The sequence below is a fragment of the Rana temporaria genome, chromosome 1 (genome assembly GCF_905171775.1).
Source record: "Rana temporaria chromosome 1, aRanTem1.1, whole genome shotgun sequence".
NCBI lineage: Eukaryota > Metazoa > Chordata > Amphibia > Anura > Ranidae > Rana > Rana temporaria.
Window position 1 is genome coordinate 531,807,625 of NC_053489.1, and position 19,703 is coordinate 531,827,327.

Sequence of the window (19,703 nt, forward strand, 5' to 3'; positions counted from 1 at the left end):
ATACACACGGCACAACATTCACCAAACCACATGGTTCTTCAGCTTTTTACCGCCACCCTTTGGGCAACTTCTGCTATTGTTGTCTGATGTTTAGAATTGGTTCTGAGCATGCGTGTTTGAACTTTGGATTTTAGTCCGATGGACTTGTGTACACACGATTAGATGATCCTCTATCGGACATTTGTTGTCGGAAAGTTTGAGAGCATTCACAGTGAACATTTGTCCATTGAAAAACCAACAACAATTGTCCGTCATACACGTCCGTCTGACCATTGTTGTCAAAAAGTCTGATCGTGTGCATGGGCCTTTACAATGACAACTGTTTAAGAGGGGATATTCGTTCATTTTGAGGCATTTCCATTCACTTCTTGGCATGTCTCTGTGACAGAAAGTGAAGGGAAATCTCTACAATGGGATACAGATAACAAGAAGAACTGACAAACAAAGCAAACTGCAGTTCTTGACTATATTCCAAATTCTGTACTATTTACTTACCATCTCACCCATGATCTTCGCCCAAAAATGCAATCCCTCTTTCTAGCTGACTTCCCTGCTCAGTTACAGTACCTTGAAAAGTATTGAAGTATTGAAAAGTATTCATACCCCTTGAAATGTAAATGTATTTTATTGAGATTTTATGTGATAGACCAACACGAAGTGGCACATAATTGTAAAATGGAAGAACAATGATAAATGTTTTTTCCATTTTTTTTTAAATAAATATGTAAAAAAAAGGGTGGCGTGCATTTGTATCCCCCCCGAGTCAATACATTTTAGAACCACCTTTCGCTGCAATTACAAATGCAAGTCTTTTTGGGTATGTCTCTCTACCAGCTTTACACACCTAGAGAGTGACACTTTTGCCCATTCTTCTTTGCAAAATAGCTCAAGCTCTGTCAGATTGCATGGAGAGCATCTGTGAACAGCATTTTTTTTAAGTCTTGCCCACAGATTATCAATTGGCTTTAGGTCTGGACTTTGACTGGGCCATTCTAACACATAAATAGGCTTTTATCGAAACCATTCCATTGTAGCTCTGGCTGTATGTTTAGGGTTGTTGTCCTGTTGGAAGGTGAACCTCCGCCCCATTCTCAAGTCTTTTGCAGACTCTAACAGGTTTTCGTCTAAGATTACCATGTATTTGGCTCCATCCATCTTCACATCAACTCTGACCAGCTTCCCTGTTCCTGCTGAAGAAAAGCATCCCACAACAGGATGCTGCCACCACCATGTGCAGTGTTTTTCTACCGCACATAGCGCTTTGTTTTTAGGCCAACAAGTTACATTTTGGTCTCATCTGACCAGAGCACCTTCTTCCACATGTTTGCTGTTGCCTCTTGGCTGCTTCTCCGATTAATGCTGTCTTTGCCCGGCCTGTCAGTTTAGGTGGACGGCCATGTCTTGGTAGGTTTGCAGTAGTGCCATACTGTTTCCATTTTCGGATGATGGATTGAACAGTACTCTGTGAGATGTTCAAAGCTTGGGATATTTTTTTACAACCTAACCCTGCTTTAAACTTCTCCAGAACTTTATCCATTACCTGTCTGGTGTATTTTTTGGCCTTCATGATGCTGTTTGTTTCACTAAGGTTCTCTAACAAACATCTGAGGGCTTCACAGAACAGATGTATTTATACTGAGACTAAATTACACACAGGTGGACTCTATGTACTAATTAGGTAAATTCTGAAGGTAATTGACTCCACTAGATTTTAATTAGTGGTATCAGAGTAAAGGGAACTGAATACAAATGCACGCCACACTTTTCAGATATTTGTAAAAAAAATTGAAAGCCATAGCTATAACATAAAATCTCAATAAAATACATTTACGTTTTTGGTTGTAACATGACAAAATGTGGTACATTTCAAGGGGTATGAATACTTTTTCAAGTCTCTGTAAATAGCTTGCTGTTGGATTCCATTTTTTCTTTCTATTCTCTTTGCTAGAATCTCATGATGTGTGTGATGATACTGATGAGGAGGTACAGTCCACTTTCCCAGTGAAGAAATGCATCAGTGGGGCTTTAGTGTCATCATACCTGCTGGACAAGGAGGAGCATTGTTGACAGGCTTTCATTCTTTAGATGTTTGTGAGTAATTTTTTGATCTAATAAAATGGTGGTTTTAAATGTTATCACATTATGTAGTCATTATGCTTCCTCCTTATGTTTGTGGCCATATTTGTTTGCTGCAGGTTCCTACACGATAACTGAGCAGGAAGTTATATCCAGTGGAATTAACATTGTCGCAAAGTGCTGAGGACCTCATGTATTTGAGGTTATATACATCTGGTAAGGAGATGATGGGCATTACCAGGGCCGGCCCTATGATGGGACCGGGTGGTACCATGGGTACCAGGGGGAACTTTTTGGGGGGCGGCATACTGACGCTCTCCAGCCCATTCCGCCTGCTCCGCTGCCTGTGAGGAGTCAGTGAGTGAGCGGCGCCGCTGCCTTGAGGAGCCGCGCTGTTACTGGTGACAGGAGCGGGCGGGCGATCAGGACACTGAAAGTGGGGGGGTTGGGGAGCAGTCAGCCAGTGAGCGCTGCTGCCTTGAGGAGCCCGGCGCCGCTGCTATAACTGGTGAGAGGAGGGGGAGGGAGGACACTGAAAGGGGGGGTTCTTTAGCAGTCAGCGAGTGAGCGGCAGGTGATGTAAGTGACCATATGCAACATGTGGCAGGTGACGTAATTGACAATCCACACTGTGTGGCAAGTGACAATCCGCAATGTGTGGCAGGTAACAATCCGCAATGTGTGGCAGGTGACAATCCGCAACGTGTGGTGGAGTCTGAAGCAAAACAGTAAGTACAAACACACATCACAAGTTGTATAAAACATGAGAGCCTGAGAGGGACTTGCCTTGCCCAGCCCCGATTAACCACTTAAGAACCGGAAAGATTTGCCCACTTAATGACCAGGCCATTTTTTGCGATACGGCACTGTGTCGCTTAAACTGACTATAGCGCGGTCGTTTGACATTGTACCCAAATAAAATTGATGTCATTTTTTCCCTACAAATAGAGCTTTCTTTTGGTGATATTTGATCACCTCTGCGGTTTTTATTTTTTGTGCTATAAACAACAAAAAAAAGACAATTGAAAAAAAAAATATATATATATATTTTTTACTTTTTGCTAAAATAAATATCCACAAAATTTAGAAAAATAAACAATTTTCTTCAGTTTAGGCCAATATGTGTTCTACATATTTTTGGTACCAAAAAAAACACAATTAGCGTACATTGATTAGTTTGCGCAAAAGACATTGTGGCCGCCGGCAATTCAGAGGTCCCTGGATACATGTATAGAGCCCTGACAGGTCCCCTTTAGTTATCATGATATAAAATAATGAATGTGGGGGCCTTTTCGTTGGCGTGATTTTTTTTTTTGGGGGGGGGGGGGGCAGCATTTTATTCTTGGTCCCAGGCAGCACAATGTCTTGGGCTGGCACTGGGCATTACGGTGGTGGAGTGCTGATGTGCACACAGTTTGCTGTATGCAGTGGCATCACAGCTTTTTCATTTAAAATGTGGACTCTTTAGTTTATTCAGGATTTTGAAAATGTATTTTAAAATGCACAAATTGTGATATTCCTTGCCTATAGAGGTTATATATTGTGAACGATTGCACTTAGTTTGGTAGCGTGAGTTATTTTCTCTTTTAAAGGAATAGTGCAACATTGTTTTTAAAAAAAAAACAGTTTTGTATTCACATAATATTTAATTGGAACTTTAATATGTTTATAATATAATATATATAATATAACTTTTAATTTCATAATTTTTACCATCATCACTTACTGTATCATCAGCCTCCTTGTTCAGCATCAAGATTCTGAACATAGTGATGCCGCAAAACACCCTGGAAAATATCTAAAGTACTTTTTTAATTATAGTTTCCTATTAAAAAATATGTGCTGCAGAAGTTTATATGCACTTTCTTAATGGATAAAACATTTGTGAAAATTGGAGGTCACAAAGATGAGGATAAATATATATATTTTTAAATACCTTTAATTAGAAAAAAACAAACGGTTTAACTGATTTCTATTCTTCTTGCTTGTGACATCCAGTTTAAACTGTATATAATTTTCTATCCATTCAGTCATCTAGTCAAAGCAAGCTTTCAGCGTCAGTTGTCAAACAAACTGATGTAGGTTACAGGTTGCATTACGTAACCATGAAGGCATGTCAACCCTATTATCACAGGACAAACAGATTTACAAGAGGGATTTATTCTAATTAAAGAAAGCTGGGCAAGATATTATTGTGGCAGAAGAAAATAAGGCATTGTTCATCGGGACCATATTAAAAGCTAAAAAAAAAAACAGAATGGCTGATAAAGCAGCAATGAGCCCCTGTAAAATGACTGTATAATGGGGTAATTTCCTTTTGTTGTCGAAGTTTTGCTACACAGAGAGCTGTGTAGGCAAATTGTAAAACGCTACAAGAGTATAGCCATATGTCATGATGTCATGCAGACCTCTCAAGTTCATTCAGAGACATCAATGAATGAAGAAGTTGTTTAAGGTCAAACGTCTTGCTAAAGCTGTTATTTTCAATCTCTGTAGACCTGTAGAAATGGGCTATTAATAATATTTTGGATCGCCAGATGAAGCGGAACAGTTAATATGTATCTATAGAAAAACATTTTTAGTTTTGGTAAAAAAAATATAATTTTTATTTTTTTGCTAAGGCTTCTTTCACACTATGGATTGTATGTCCGTTTTATAATATCCGTATTACACTTACCGTGTTTCCCCGAAAATAAGCCCGGGTCTTATATTAATTATGCCAACAAAAGACACAGTAGGGCTTATTTTCGGGGTAGGTCTTACTATGTATTGTGCTGTCTTCTCTCCCCCTCTCCCTCCCTGCCTGTCAGGAATCCCCAGTGTGAACTGAGTTAAAATGCTTGTAAAATCCTACAATCCACTTTAGTACAGTATTATATAATGTACAATGTGCGTGTTCCTGTAATATAATTGTGCCAAATACCTTTGTTATAGCGCCACTCTGCGCTTCTGTGATCCGCCGGAGCTCTCTTCCCCGTAATTATATTACAGAAACACACACATTGTACATTATATATTACTGTAATAGAGTGGATTTTAGGATTTTACAAGCATTTTTAACTAGGGCTTATTTTCGGGGTAGGTCTTATATTGCAGCCCTCTTGGAAAATAATGCTAGGTCTTATTTTCAGGGTAGGTCTTATTTTTGGGGAAACAGGGTATTAACGGACGTTTATTAACGGATTTAATAACGGATACATACGGATAAATATTTTACCATTCTTCCTTTATTGAAAACGGATAATGTTTATCCGTATATATACGTATACATCCGTTATATCATTCCTTTCTAACGTCCGTTAATAAAAAACATTTCACCCTTTCTTGAAGTCCAGCTCCAGAAGTCCAAAATTAACGTCCGTTAACATAACGGACATTTACGGAGACATTTACTAACGTCCGTGCGCCATAGACTTCAATGTTAAAATATAACGGACGTTAATATATCCGTTACTTGCAACGGACAAAAAATGGACAAAAAATAGTGCAAGACCCGTCACATATTCCGTTATAACTAACGTCCGTACGTTATAACGGACTATTACGGATCTTTACGGAACATAAAAAAATCCCATAGACTTTAATGATATTTTATAAAGGAAGTATAACTTCCGTTTTTTAACATTATCTGACGGATTTTAATACGGATTATTAAAACGGATTTATTTTGTAGTGTGAAAAGGGCCTAAGATGCAACATGAAGTGAATGGAAATCCCCTAAAGTAAGGGAAACCCTCCTCTTAATAAGTTGTCACCCGAACAAGTGTTCCCAGTGGGAGATTTCGCTGCTTATGCTGGTATTTTCAATCTCTATAGACCTGTATAAAGAATATTTGTGGATCATCAGATGAAGTGGAAGAGTAAACTTGTATCTTTAGCTAAAAACCTTTTTGGTTTTGGTAAAAGATTTCTCCCACATCAATAATTATGCTTGTTATTTTGCATATCTATAGGTCTGTATAATTTCACTATAAATATTATTTTTGGATCTCCAGATGTAGAAAAAGAGTAAGGCCCTGTACACACGACCGGTTCATCCGATGAGAATGGTCCGACGGACCGTTTTCATCGGTCCACCGCTGAAGTGGCCTGATGATCTGATGTGTGTACACACCATCAGTTCAAAATCCGGTTGGATCAGAACGCGGTGACGTAAAACACACGACGTGCTGAAAAAAACGAACTTCAATGCTTCCAAGCATGCGTCGACTTGATTCTGAGCATGCGCGGGTTTTGAACCGATGCTTTTGTGTACTAACCATCGGTTTGGCCCGATCGGTCAGCCGTCCATCGGTTCAATTTTAAAGCATGTTTTAAAATTTTGGACTGAAGGACAGCAGACCGATGGGCTATACACACGGTCGGTTTGGACCGATGAAACTGAACCTCGGTCCATTCTCATCGGTTTTGTCCGACCGTGTGTACGCGGCCTAAGGCCCCTTTCACACAGGCTTTATGATCAGGTCCACCTGTCAGTTTTTCAGGCGGGCCTGATCGAACCTTCCATTCACTCCTATGGAACCCTATTTTCCATCCATCTGGTGTATCGGATAAAAACGGACAGGCGGTCCGATTTCATCCAATCTCCCCATAAAGGACAGCGGGGATCTGACAGTATGCTCTCTGCACAGTGAGCGAAGACAGCCCTGTCACCTGCCTGCTCAGTGGGGATCAGTGGAGCAATCCCCCTCTGAGCAAAGCAGAGTCCATTGGGTAGACCGCCCATGTGAAAGGACCCTTAGTGTGTATCTAGTGTGTAGCTAAAACTTTTTGGGTTTTGGAAATATAAGGGAAGGACTAGGGCCGCATGTTTTTGCATGTTTCCGCAAGTTCAGTTTTTGACAGCCCATTCATTTCAGTGGGCTGGGAAATGTGCAGGAATGTGCAAAAATATGGCAGAATCACCAAGCTGCATGGTAATGCGTACCTTGTGGTTTTGTGGCGCTCTTTTTTAGATGCGTTTGGGTGCCCTCAACAATTAATGACACAGTGTGTAAATCTAAAAGAGGGCGATGCAGGAAATACGCATTTGTCACACTGCATGGGAATACACTGCTTCCTGTTATGGTGTAAGCAGAGCCTTAGACCCCTCTATTTGTTTTTATTCATTTTTGCTGAGATGCAACAGGAAGTGGGAGGAAATCCCCAAAGTGTGGGTAATTAATCACTTGTTGTCACTGGAACAGGTGTTCCTATTGGAAGATTGTCCTCACCTCTTTTTGTGTTGACAACCTAAACATTTTGGATTTTCCATCACTGTCTGTGTCAGTGACATTAATCACCAGAACAAATAGGAGGCACAGACAGCCATACTGTAAATCGTGGGCAAGGGTTCCTTCACTTCCATGCTCTATCCATACCTATATAAAACTAAACTAAACCCACACATATTAAACCAAACTCACAAATCCAAACATAAACCCGAAACATAATATTGAACATTGTTCTGCAATGACATATGCATACAGGCAAATTCATTGAACAGTGGAGAAAGAAAACAATAGTGCCGTTATCCATAGCAAGAGAAAACATTTTTTAAACAGACATAGAAGAATGTGAACTGGATTTTGCTCTATTCTGCTCCACTGTGCCAAATCTTGGAAAAATGTGCTGACAATCATTATCAGGTCATTGAAAGATAACAGTGGGCCAGATTCAGATAGAGATACGACGGTGTATCTCCTGATACGCCGTCGTATGTCTGAGTTCCGTTGGTCGGATCTATGCGCCTGATTCATAGAATCAGGTTCCGCATAGATCTCCCTAAGATCTGACAGGTGTAAGTGACTTACACCGTCGGATCTTAGGCTGCAATCTCACGCTGGCCGCTAGGTGGCGCTTCCGTTTGTATACGCAACGAATATGCAAATGAGGAGTTACGCCGATTCAGAAACGAACGACCGCCCGGCGTTTTTTTTTACGTCGTTTGCGCTCGGCTTTTTCCGGCGTATACCGCTGGGTCTATGAGGCGCAGCCAATGTTAAGTATGGCCGTCGTTCCCGCGCTGAGTTTTGAAATGTTTACGTTGTTTGCGTAAGTCGTTTGCGAATACGGATGGACGTAATTTAAGTTCACGACGAAAGCAATGACGTCCTTGCGACGTAATTTAGAGCAATGCACACTGGGAGATTTTACGGACGGCGCATGCGCCGTACAAGTAAAATGTAAAAAACGCAGGGTCAAGGGAAATTTAGATAAAACACGCCCCCTACATCCCCATTTGAATTACGCGACCTTACGCCGCAACACATACGCTACGCCGCTCTAACTAAGGGTGCAAGTTCTTTGTGAATATAGAACTTGCGCCCAAAGTTAGAGCGGCGTAACGTATCGGAGATACGTTACGCGGGCCGGACAGATACGCCAATGTATCTGAATCCGGCCCAGTGACTTTAAACTGTGGCTAGTACTAAAGTTGTCCATAGATGTTCAACAGGGACCGGTTGAGATTGAAGCCACTTATGGGCAGGCTGAATCAGCCTGTCGTATTTTACATGCGATTATTGTTAGCAGCCATTTTAGGCGACTGCTTCTCCCGTCGGGAGAACACAATGGCTCAGCGGGAGGGATTCCCCCATCAACACTGACTGTGGCCAGCTTAAATCATTCCACTTCTCACTGCTCCTATATCCTACATGTTCAGCTTTAACTACTTCTGTCCATCCTAACCCTGTGTTAGGCTGGTGGAACAATTTTTATATCGCCATGCAGATTTATACAAACTGGGACACAGCTGCTATTCTTTATAGCCAACCAGATATTTAGACCTGTGCGTATGCTTTTTTGTTCAATAGAAGCTGACATTAGACCAGCATCTGTTGAATGGACCTGCTGGAAAACCAGCATTCGATCAGCCACTGCAGCCAATGGCAATAGATAGTGTGTATGGGGCTTCAGAATACACTATCAGTTTTCCTGTCAGTTTTCTCTTCAGGTTTACCAAAACCATGTAGTGCAAGGGCCTGCCTGATTGCATACAAATTGAAACTCTTGAGGTTTTACCTCATATTAGATGGTTTTGGTAAACCTGAAGAGAAAACTGTCAGGAAAACTGATAGTGTGTATGGGGCTTTACAGAGTGTGGGGGGGAGTCACCGCAGCAGATGAACAGCGGGGGAGATCCCTGAATCCACATCACTTGTGTGGATGCAGGAATCTGTGAGTTTTTTGTTCAACCCGCTGGTTAATGAAAAAACTGAAAGTGTATGCACAGCTTTACCTTCCCCCTGCCTAAACCTTTAACTCTTAGGCCTCGTACACACGACCTAACATGTCCGCTGAAACTGGTCCGCGGACCAGTTTCTGCGGACATGTCCGACCGTGTGTAGGGCCTAGCGGACATTTTTTCGGCCTAGCGGACAGGTTTCCAGCGGACAAAAGTACTTGTCCGGTGGAAACCTGTCCGTCGAACATGTCCGCTGGTTAGTACGTCTAACCAGCGGACCGAAATCCCGCGAATGCGTCAAATTAATTCTATGCATGCGTGAAAGCATTGTACTTCCGTGTTAGAGAACGTCGGTGTCGTATACGTCACCACGTTCTCTGTCCGCGGGGATTTTGGTCTGATGGTGTGTACACACATCAGACCAAAACCTCCCAGCAGACATGTCCGATGAAAACGGTCCGCGGACCGTTTTCATCAGACATGTCCGGTCGTGTGTACAAGGCCTTAAAAGATAAGTTCACCTTTTCAGAAAAAAACAAAACAAATGCACAAATTTTTGAAGAAACAAAATGTGCGTTTAATATTTTTTTTTCAAGAGCCTGGAAAAATCAGGGGTACAATGCCAAGCTTCTGCAGACAAGCCTTGCAGTTTTCTGTCCTTACCTTTATACAAGCTGTCTGTTTGAAATCTGCAGGGCTTGTGAATGAACAAGAGCGCTCATCAGCACCCTCAGAGCTATAAGTCATCAGCCGCAGTGGCTGACAGTACACGTAGTTCATTTACTCACAAGAAACTGTGCCCCGCACAGCCATGTTCTTTTCCAAAAGGTCGACTTATGCCCTGTACACACGATCGGTCCATCCGATGAAAACGGTCTGATGGACCGTTTTCAACGGTTAACCGATGAAGCTGACTGATGGTCCGTCGTGCCTACACACCATCGGTTAAAAAAACGATTGTGTCAGAACGCGGTGACGTAAAACACAATGACGTGCTTATAAAAAAAAACGAAGTTCAATGCTTCCAAGCATGCATCGACTTGATTCTGAGCATGCGTGGATTTTTAACCGATGGACGTGCCTACAAACAATCGTTTTTTTTCTATTGGTTAGGTATCCATCGGTTAAATTTAAAACAAGATTGCTTTTTTTTAACCTATGGATAAATAACAGATGGGGCCCACACACGATCGGTTTTGACCAATGAAAACGGTCCATCAGACTGTTCTCATCTAACCGATTGTGTGTACGCGGCCTAAGCCTTTAAATCTGACCTCCAGGGCAACAGGTAAAATACATTATTGGGACCTATCTGCCAAAGAAATAGCATTTCTATCTATCCAGTCCTAAATGTACACAGCTCACTCCCCCAGCACATCCCTATCTAGCACCTGACATTTTCCTTCTGCAGCTTCCTTTTTACTCTTCCCATCCACCTCTGTGACTGCACAGCCAAAGAAGGAGCAGCAGACTGATGAGATTATTGCTTTTTCATTCTACTCTCTTCTTCTATAAACATGCTCCTTGCAGTTCAGTACACACAATTGGCTCCTTGTGGTGCTCCTCTTCCATCTCTGAGCTCTGCTGTACAGAGTGTACAGTAGACTAGAAGAGTTTTTTACCACGTCAAATTCAGGTGTTCACAGTACCTTTATGTCTGGGTAAAATTCAGATTTAATCTGAACCCTAAAATAATAACAAAACTCCTTACCTCCAAGTGGAACAACTCAGAGAAGAGACAGAAGCCCTTATATCCATACTTGTTACAGGTCAGTCAAACTGTAAAGATCAGCATGACAAAGAAGACAAGTGGCTTTTCCAGAACAAGAGGTAAACAGTTTCCTCTTACCCGCTTCGCCGTGTTTAAAAAGTCACCTTTAGGAGATAGGTTATATAGGCTATGTGTTAGGGTTGGTTAAGTTTTAAGACACAGGTTATGTGTAAGACCGGGTTCACAAATATGCCGCCGCGGGTTCTGTAATCGGAACCGGTGCGTCCCTGTTCAGGGTTTCAGGTGCAAATCATGTCTGAAATTTTGCCTGCATTTGCACCTGAATCAGACCCAAAAATGCATGGGACCCTTTTTGAATGCAGACCATTGCCTGTGTGAACTGGCCTCATTAAAAGGCGGTCACACATTCATTTCATGCGAGAAACCCACACCCAATTCGCATATTTGAGAACCTTTTTTTGTCTTTCTTTTGCATTTATTTTTGGGACACGGGTTTGTTTGTATGTTATATTGCACCAATCTGTCATATTAAACATATTGGACTATAAAACATGTGTTCACATGTACAAAGTTTTCTGCAAATGTTGTTATCTGCTTTATTTTCAACTATAACTTCTATTTTCTATTATTCCAAATTAAGCAACAGTTTCATGATTTAATCCTGAATGGTTGGCGCAACTGCCTCATAAAATAGTATCAAGTAGGTAGACACAACACAAACAAATATAGTGTGAATCTTTAATCCCAAGAAAAAAAAACCCTTTAAATGTTAATTACATAAAATTCGGACACACACTGGAAATCCGTTTTCAAGCTTAACTTTAGTTAGAGCTTGACTACGCATCTTTAAAAACATGTTGGTGACAAATGGAAGGAGCACAAACAAGCTACATCTGCATATAATCATCACAGTATTATGTTAAATCTTCTCTGGCAGTTACTGTTTGTTTCAAACAAAATCATTTTCCAAAAAAACTCAAACATAATTTACAGATATTAAATTTCCTTGCAAACTGGGAAAACAACGTTACACAGGAATTTTCACATGACTGACCACAAACTGAAATCACTGACACATCCCAAATCAGCAAAGTGAAACACCTGGGTATATATTTAGTTTTCATGTAAGGAATACATTGCTTGTTGAAGAAAGTTGTTTAGTTTTCATTAACTTTTTTAGGGTATGTTCAGACCTGATGACCTAAAGATATAAAGTTACCAAAAGTACAGCGCTCTGTAATACCGACTACCCTGAATCTAGAAGCAATTTGCTTACCGGGGTGAGGAGGGTATAATGAATGCAGAATCCTGGTTCAGAAGGGAAATATTCATCAGATACAAATCGTATCCTGATCTGATTTCCTTTTGAAATCTGTTTGCCTGGCACAGTATTAGAGCCACACCATCGCCCAAGGATCGTGCCATCAATGGGGTCTTCAATCTCTACAAAATCATACCTGATAAGATAAAAATAAAATAATGAAAGATAGCAGGATGTCTAACATGTTCACACATTTTTAATTTAAAGAATAACGGTGGCATGACACAACTTACTAAACACATCTATCTACTAAAAAAAAAAAAGAGCATTAGAGTGAATCCTAGTTTATTCCAATTTAGAGTATCTCTTCACTGTTTACTGCTAACAAAGGTGACAATGTTAGAATGTGGAGTGCATCATGTGATAGCTCCAGGACATTTTGATTGGCTTGCTATTGTTCTTGTCTGAAGTTAGCTGATGGGTCAATTACATTTTTAGATTTTAGGTTATAAAAGTTCATTTTACCTCCATTACTATAGAGCTCAGGTGTCAAACACAAAGCCTGTGGGCCCAATCTGGCCCTCCAGGCCATTTCATGTGGCCCTCACACCCCCCTTGTCTCCTCCCCACCTGGTCTCAACAGTCAGCAGCAGAGAAGACAAGGATCCACCAGATCCTGCACTTCTCTGTCCAGCCCTCCTGGCAGCAGCACAAGGCAAGGGGGTGCACTGATGTAAAGAATAGTGGGGGTGATGCTTGACTTCTGATGGTGGGTGGGGGGGCTCTTGACACCTGATGTAAGGGGGGTGGGGTGCTGATACAACTGGCCCTTTGAGGGCAACCATAATGCTGATGTGGCCCGCAAGAAAATGGAGTTTGACACCCCTGCTATAGAGGAACAGTAGCAGTGTAGACCAAAGTCAAAATAAGCTTTCTAGTCACTTGTTGCAGAAAAGAGCATGTACATCTTGAATATATATTACCAACTACTCTTTGAGTGGGGAGTAGGCAGTACTCCAAAGTATTAATCAGAGGTTCCTTGTTTGTAAGCTTCCTGTTTTCTTGACTGATCAGTAAGGGCCAATGAATACAGGCATTTATTCACATCAGAATGGCTTCCAAGTGAACGGAAATGCAAAAGCAGCTTGAAGCTTCTTAATTTGGCTCAGAAGTTGGTCAAATGTAGGTCATTGGCAGGTAAGAAGATAAGCACCTCAATCATGCCATAAATCAGATAGAACATATAGCACAATTTTTTCCTTAGTCTTGGTTACCATGTTCAGATATAATTACCTCTTGTGTGATATATGTAATAAAAAACACAGTAATTGTTTTTTGAGCTGAAATTTAGGTAATCTGCCATTTTTATGGAAGTCATTTAACCAGAATAATAAAGGTAATAAATGCTATAAAATGAATTTAAACAAATCAAGTGAGATATGACAGGAATGAATAAAACAATTAAGTGAGCTGTTTCCTACTTGTACAATTATGTACCGTATTTATCGGCGTATACCGCGCACTATTTTGCCCTGAAAATCAGGGCAAAATCGTGGGTGCGCGGTATACGCCGATACCCGGTTTCCCGCCACGAGTTTGAATACTGTGCCGACATATACCGAGCGCAGTACACTCGTGTATCTTTGGGCAGTCTTGGCGCCTCTCGCACTGACGTCCTGAGCGTACAGGACGTCAGCGCGAGAGTTGCCGAGCCTGCCCGACGATACACGAGTGTACTGCGCTCGGTATATGTCGGCGCAGTATTCAAACTCGGCGTGGGAAACGAGCGGGGAGGACGCGAGGATGCTGCAGAAGGATGCCGGACCCGACGAAGAGGACACCCGAAGCCGCAGACGGACGCCGGACCCGACGAGGCCGCCGATGGACGCCGCGCAAGACACCAAAACTGTAAGTACAAAACATCTTTTTTCCACATGAATTCGGGCAACTTTAGGGGTGCGCGCTATACGCGGGAGCGCGCTATACCCCGATAAATACGGTATATAAGAACACACTTTACAATTTCAAAAGAAATGAAACAGTGTTCCACAAGAAGGACATAGTGCTATACGAGCTATTAATAATGAATATGAATAGTGAGGTACTTTTGTGGAGAAAAAATCAAATCTATTGCTTCATCTTGACTAATGCCGCGTACACACAATCAGGCTTTTGCCCAGCCAAATCACATCGGAATTCCGACGGAATTCCATCAGAAAAATATAGAACATGTTCTATATCTAAACTCTGATGGGATTCATCGGAATTTCCGATGAAAAAACTCAGATGGGGGCTACACACGATCGGAAAATCCCATTGGAAATTCCGATCGTGTGTACGGGGCATTATTTGTAAGTACATTACCTCCTACCAGGCAGTTTCCTTTTGGAAGACAGCCCTTGATTAGTGTTAAAGAGGGGCAAGCATTGGGCCTCATATGGGGCTTTCCTGAAGGGGATTCTATACTATATGTAGTTATAGTCTTGTCAATGGTTAAAAACAAAGACATGGGCGACCAGCTAGTAATTAGACATGTTGTGATTACCCAAAGATTATAGCTCACTGTCACAGAAATGTAGATTTGTCAAACAGGGTACACTCTTCTGCAAAACCAAAAAGGTTTTGGCCATACATACATTTTAATTATTCTGGTCCTAGCCACTGTAGGTTTTTTGTTTGCAGCAGGAGCTATAATCAATTGTTTTTCTTCCCTTAATATGTGTTGCTGTGCACTGTGATGTATTTTAAACCTCTTGTATTGTATTTTAATGCAGCGTTTTCTATTTTCACAAAGCCCATTGGAAATAATGGAGTTTGACTTGTTATTACATTGGGCCTGCACTGAGTAATGCAGCCCAATGAAGTTGGCGTGAATAGGCTCTTAATCAGGATCTTGAAACATTTCTATTTCCACCAAATTCAAATGTCTTCCCCTAACTATTTTCAATCTCTTGAAAATGTTATAAAGCCTATTTACAGCACCAAGCATCTCAGTTTTTCCACGTTTGCTGTTAGATCTCAAAATCAATTGCAAGTTAATTCATGTCCAACCACCTGCACACTAATGTCATTCCAATTTATACCCTATGCCAGTACAGCTGTATCCTATCTATAAATCATTTGAATATGCAGTTTTAAATCCTAGCACCACAGTAAAAATTCCTACTCTGTGAAACTAGAAAATTGTTCATTTTAAGCAACCTTGTCTTTTTATGATTTAGGTTCCCAAAGCAGAGAATGTTAAAACAAATGTATTTTATGGGCCTTCTGTAGAGGTAGACTATTACCCACCAACATAGTTTGATTGTACAAAAGCAATCAAGTCATAAAATGAGTGGGGTTTCTCTACACTTTTTGTAGGAAACTCATGGCCAACTCTTCTTCAGGGAGGGGGTGGTCACTGCTGCACCATGCAATTCCCCAAACAGTGGTTGTTACTATCTGATGTAAAGGGAGTGACAACAATTTCTCATCAGCTCATGTATGCTCTACTCATCATCTATCATCCACATGTCCATGTTTGTGCTAAATTCATCATGTGCAGCATTGTAATTATCCTACCACAATATCATTCTTTGGCTAGCTTTGCAGACCAACTAATGGTGAAATAATAGATTAGATCACCTCTGTTTTGCATCTCAGGCCCCGTACACACGAGGGGACATGTCCGATGAAAACGGTCCGCGGACCGTTTTCATCGGACATGTCTGCTCAGAGATTTCGGTCTGATGGCTGTACACACCATCAAACCGAAATCCCCGCGGACAGAGAACGCGGTGACGTAGACGACACCGACGTTCTCTATCGCACGAGTTCAATGCTTTCACGCATGCGTCGAATCAATTCGACGCATGCGTGGGATTTCGGTCCGCTGGTTAGACGTACTAACCAGCGGACATGTCCGACGGACAGCTCTCCAGCGGACAAGTTTCTTAGCATGCTAAGAAACTTTTGTCCGCCGGATATCTGTCCGCTAGCCTGTACACACGATCGGATCTGTCCTCTGAAACTGGTCAGCGGACCAGTTTCAGCAGACATGTCCGGTCGTGTGTACGAGGCCTAAGGGATCAGGTCCAATTTCACATGCTTTATCACATTCCATTAATCAAGGCAACAGCAGAATTAAATCACTATCAACCACAAAGTAGCAAATGTGATTTCAAGAACTAAACACTATTTTAGTGGGGAACTGGGCAGCACCATAACACAAGGCATTAAGTGATGGCTTTTACAGGAATTCAAATTGTGCTTGTTCTATGGTAAACATGTGTAATGGCCCAAAGCAGCCAATCAAACCTTAGCTGTATTTGGTGTGACTTTACACCGATTAACAGCTTCAGCCCCGTAAAATTTTACACCCTTCCTGACCAGAGCACTTTTTAAAATTTGGCATTGCGTTGCTTTAACTGACAATTGCGCAGTCGTGCAACGCTGTACGCAAACAGAGCCCACAAATAGAGCTTTCTTTTGGTAGTATTTGATCACCTCTGCGGTTTTTATTTTTTTCGCTATAAACAAAAAAAAATAGAGACAATTTTGAAAAAAACACAATGGGGGTTATTTACGAAAGGTAAATCCACTTTGCACTACAAGTGCACTGAAAGTGCATTTGGAAGTGCAGTTGCTCTAAATCTAAGGGGTAGATCGGAAATGAGGGGAAACTGCAAATTTTATCATCCAATCATGTGCAAGCTAAAATACTGTTTTTTATTTTCCTTGCATGTCCCCCTCGGATCTACAGCGACTTTACTTCCAAGTGTACTTTCGGTAGTGCAAAGTGGCTTTGCCTTTAGTAAATAACCCCCAATATCTTTTACTTTTTTCTATAATAAATACCCCAATTTTTTTTAACAATGTTTTTCCTCAGTTTAGGCTGACATGTATTCTTCTACATATTTTTGGTAAAAAAAAAAAAAAAATCGCAATAAGTGTATATGAATTGGTTTGCGCAAAATTTATAGCGTCTACAAAATAGGGGATAGAATTATGGCATTTTTATTATTTATTTTTTTACTAATATTTCTTTACTTTAGTAATGGCAGAGATCTGCATTTTTTATCGGGACTGAGACATTATGGCCGACAGATCGGACACCTTTGACACATTTTTGGGACCAATGACAATTTTACAGCGATCAGTGCTATAAAAATGCACTGATTACTGTAAAAATGTCACTGGCAGGGAAGAGGTTAACACTAGAGGGCGATCAAGGGGTTAATTGTGTTTCCTAATTTGTGTTCTAACTGAAGGGGGGATGGGACTTACTAGGGGAAATTACAGATCGCTGTTCATACTTTATATGAACATACAATCAGTAATTTCTCCCCTGAAAGAACATTTACACACACAGTTCCCTGTTGTCGCTCTGTCATGAGCGATCGCGGGTGCCCGGTAATCATCGCGCCCCCGGGCACTCGCATCGGCTCCTAGCCGTCACAGGGCGAAGCAACGTTACATAATGTAGTTTCGCCCAGCCGAGCCATGTTGCCACAGTAAAACTGCGGTGGCTGGTCGGCAAGTGGTTAAAGTAATATAATATTTATTTTGCATCTGAGTGATTCTGTGGATTCGGAATTTATTTAGGCAAGCACCAAGAATGTCTTAAATTAATTTAAACAATAAATATAATATACTAACATTGGCTTTTTAAATAGGCAGATGTATATGGCCGATGGGAATAATTGTAGTGGTACTTTGTCTTCCTCTGTCACTACTAACTAGGATCTCGTTATAATCAGACATTGCAGGCATTATGGGTTTTTAAATTTGTGACCTCTGATGATACTTTAATAGATCAGTCACCTACAACTAGAAATCACTGTCACAGAGCTCATCACTGAAAGTGATGAGAAATCCATAATTTTAAGATTGTCACTAAAACAGAAAGTGAGGGGAAATCAACTAAAGGAGATACAGTACCAGTGACAACTCCTCCCCCTCCCCCCCTATTTTGGAAACATATTCTCTCACTTTAGAGAACTTTCTTCCCACTTACTGTTGCATCTCCAGAGAAGGAAGTGAAGGGAATTTTCCCCAACAGGACACAGACAGCAAAAGAAGGTTTACAGTAAAAGTTAACATCACTACTGTATGCAAAATTGATTTTCTATATCCTCAAATTTGGGAATATTACAAGTGAAAAATAAGAAAATAAATACTTCCAGGTACCGTGGCTCCAGCGCAATGCGCGCGGGAACCGCCAGTCACGGCACGGCCTCCTTTAGCAACGGCGCCCGTCATTATTGTAAATATCTCCTAAACCATGGAGGTTTAGGAGATTTTTCGAGTACCTACAGGTAAGTCAAGGTAAAAGTGGTAGTAAAGGGGTTACAACCACTTTAAACTAGTGGCATGTGCTGCAAAATATTTGTATATCTTGCTTGCTAGTTTATGTGAAAAATTATTCTGTGTTTGGTTACTTTGAAATGTATGGTTGAACTTTAAAAAAAATTGCAAACCTCCAAAATAAGGAATTTTCACAGCAAAAGTTCCATTGAATTTAATGGGAATTGGAACTGGACTCCAGAAAAAGTGTGTTACAGAGATGGCAAATACATTTCTGGCAAAGACAGTCATTTCTATGAATATATTCATAAAGTGATTTTATTACTTTTTTTCAGATGTGGTATAGTTTTATAATTTGACACCATCTTGAATTTTTATTTTTATTTTGAGTTTTTCATCTGGCTTACATTAAAGCGGATCTTAAGTAATTTTTTCATCGTTCCATCTATTAAATCTTCTGCCCTTGTTGTTTTAACTTTGGATAGTAAAACATTTTTTTCCTGCCAGTAAATAACTTATACAGCCCACTTCCTGTTTCTTGTCTGGTAAAAAGGCCTGTGCTTATGACATCATGCACTGCTCTCTCACTCTTGTGAGAGTTTGCAAGGAAGTGAGGGAGAAGAGTCATAAGAGGGTCAAGGAGAGCTGCAGAGCTGGAGGCGTGTGTCTGTGCAAATCCAGGAAGTGAACAGGCAGCAGCTTTAGCTACACACCATTAAAATGGTTGCAGCCAGACTCAGTGAAGGGAGATTTCGGCAGCATATTTGGCAAGTAAAGAATCACAGTATATATAAAATAATATGCAAAGTGGTTGGAGGGAAGCTCCAGAATGTCAAAGATGTTTTTATTACAAATTATGTGAGCAGACTGCAGTTCCTCTTTAATTCAGGTAGGCATCATGTAGCCATAGACATACCTAAATTATGATGCATTTTTTAAAGCTCCACCTCTTGGGTCACTGTGCTTTGGTTGGGTATACAGTTTAAGGCTCCCAAAAGCATGGGTATTTCTTCTTATTATCTATTATACTATACATTTTCAATTAGAGAACTATAGAGGAAGTTTACTTATAAATGATATTTATAATTTATAAAATGATTTTTTTAATTTGACTACATTAAAAACATGGTATACATATATACAAATAGCCATATCATAATTTAGTGTGTTGTTGCTGGGTTTTA

General features: G+C 40.8%; 1 protein-coding gene across 1 annotated transcript in view; it reads right to left on the reverse strand.

Annotated features, from left to right (window-relative positions):
• PDGFC (platelet derived growth factor C) overlaps window positions 1-19,703 on the reverse strand; it is a 363,779-nt gene that overhangs the window by 92,424 nt on the left and 251,652 nt on the right. The window contains exon 3 of the mRNA XM_040332227.1: window positions 12,250-12,430. Within this exon, the coding sequence (XP_040188161.1) occupies window positions 12,250-12,430 (181 nt within the window). The remainder of the gene's footprint in view (window positions 1-12,249; window positions 12,431-19,703) is intronic.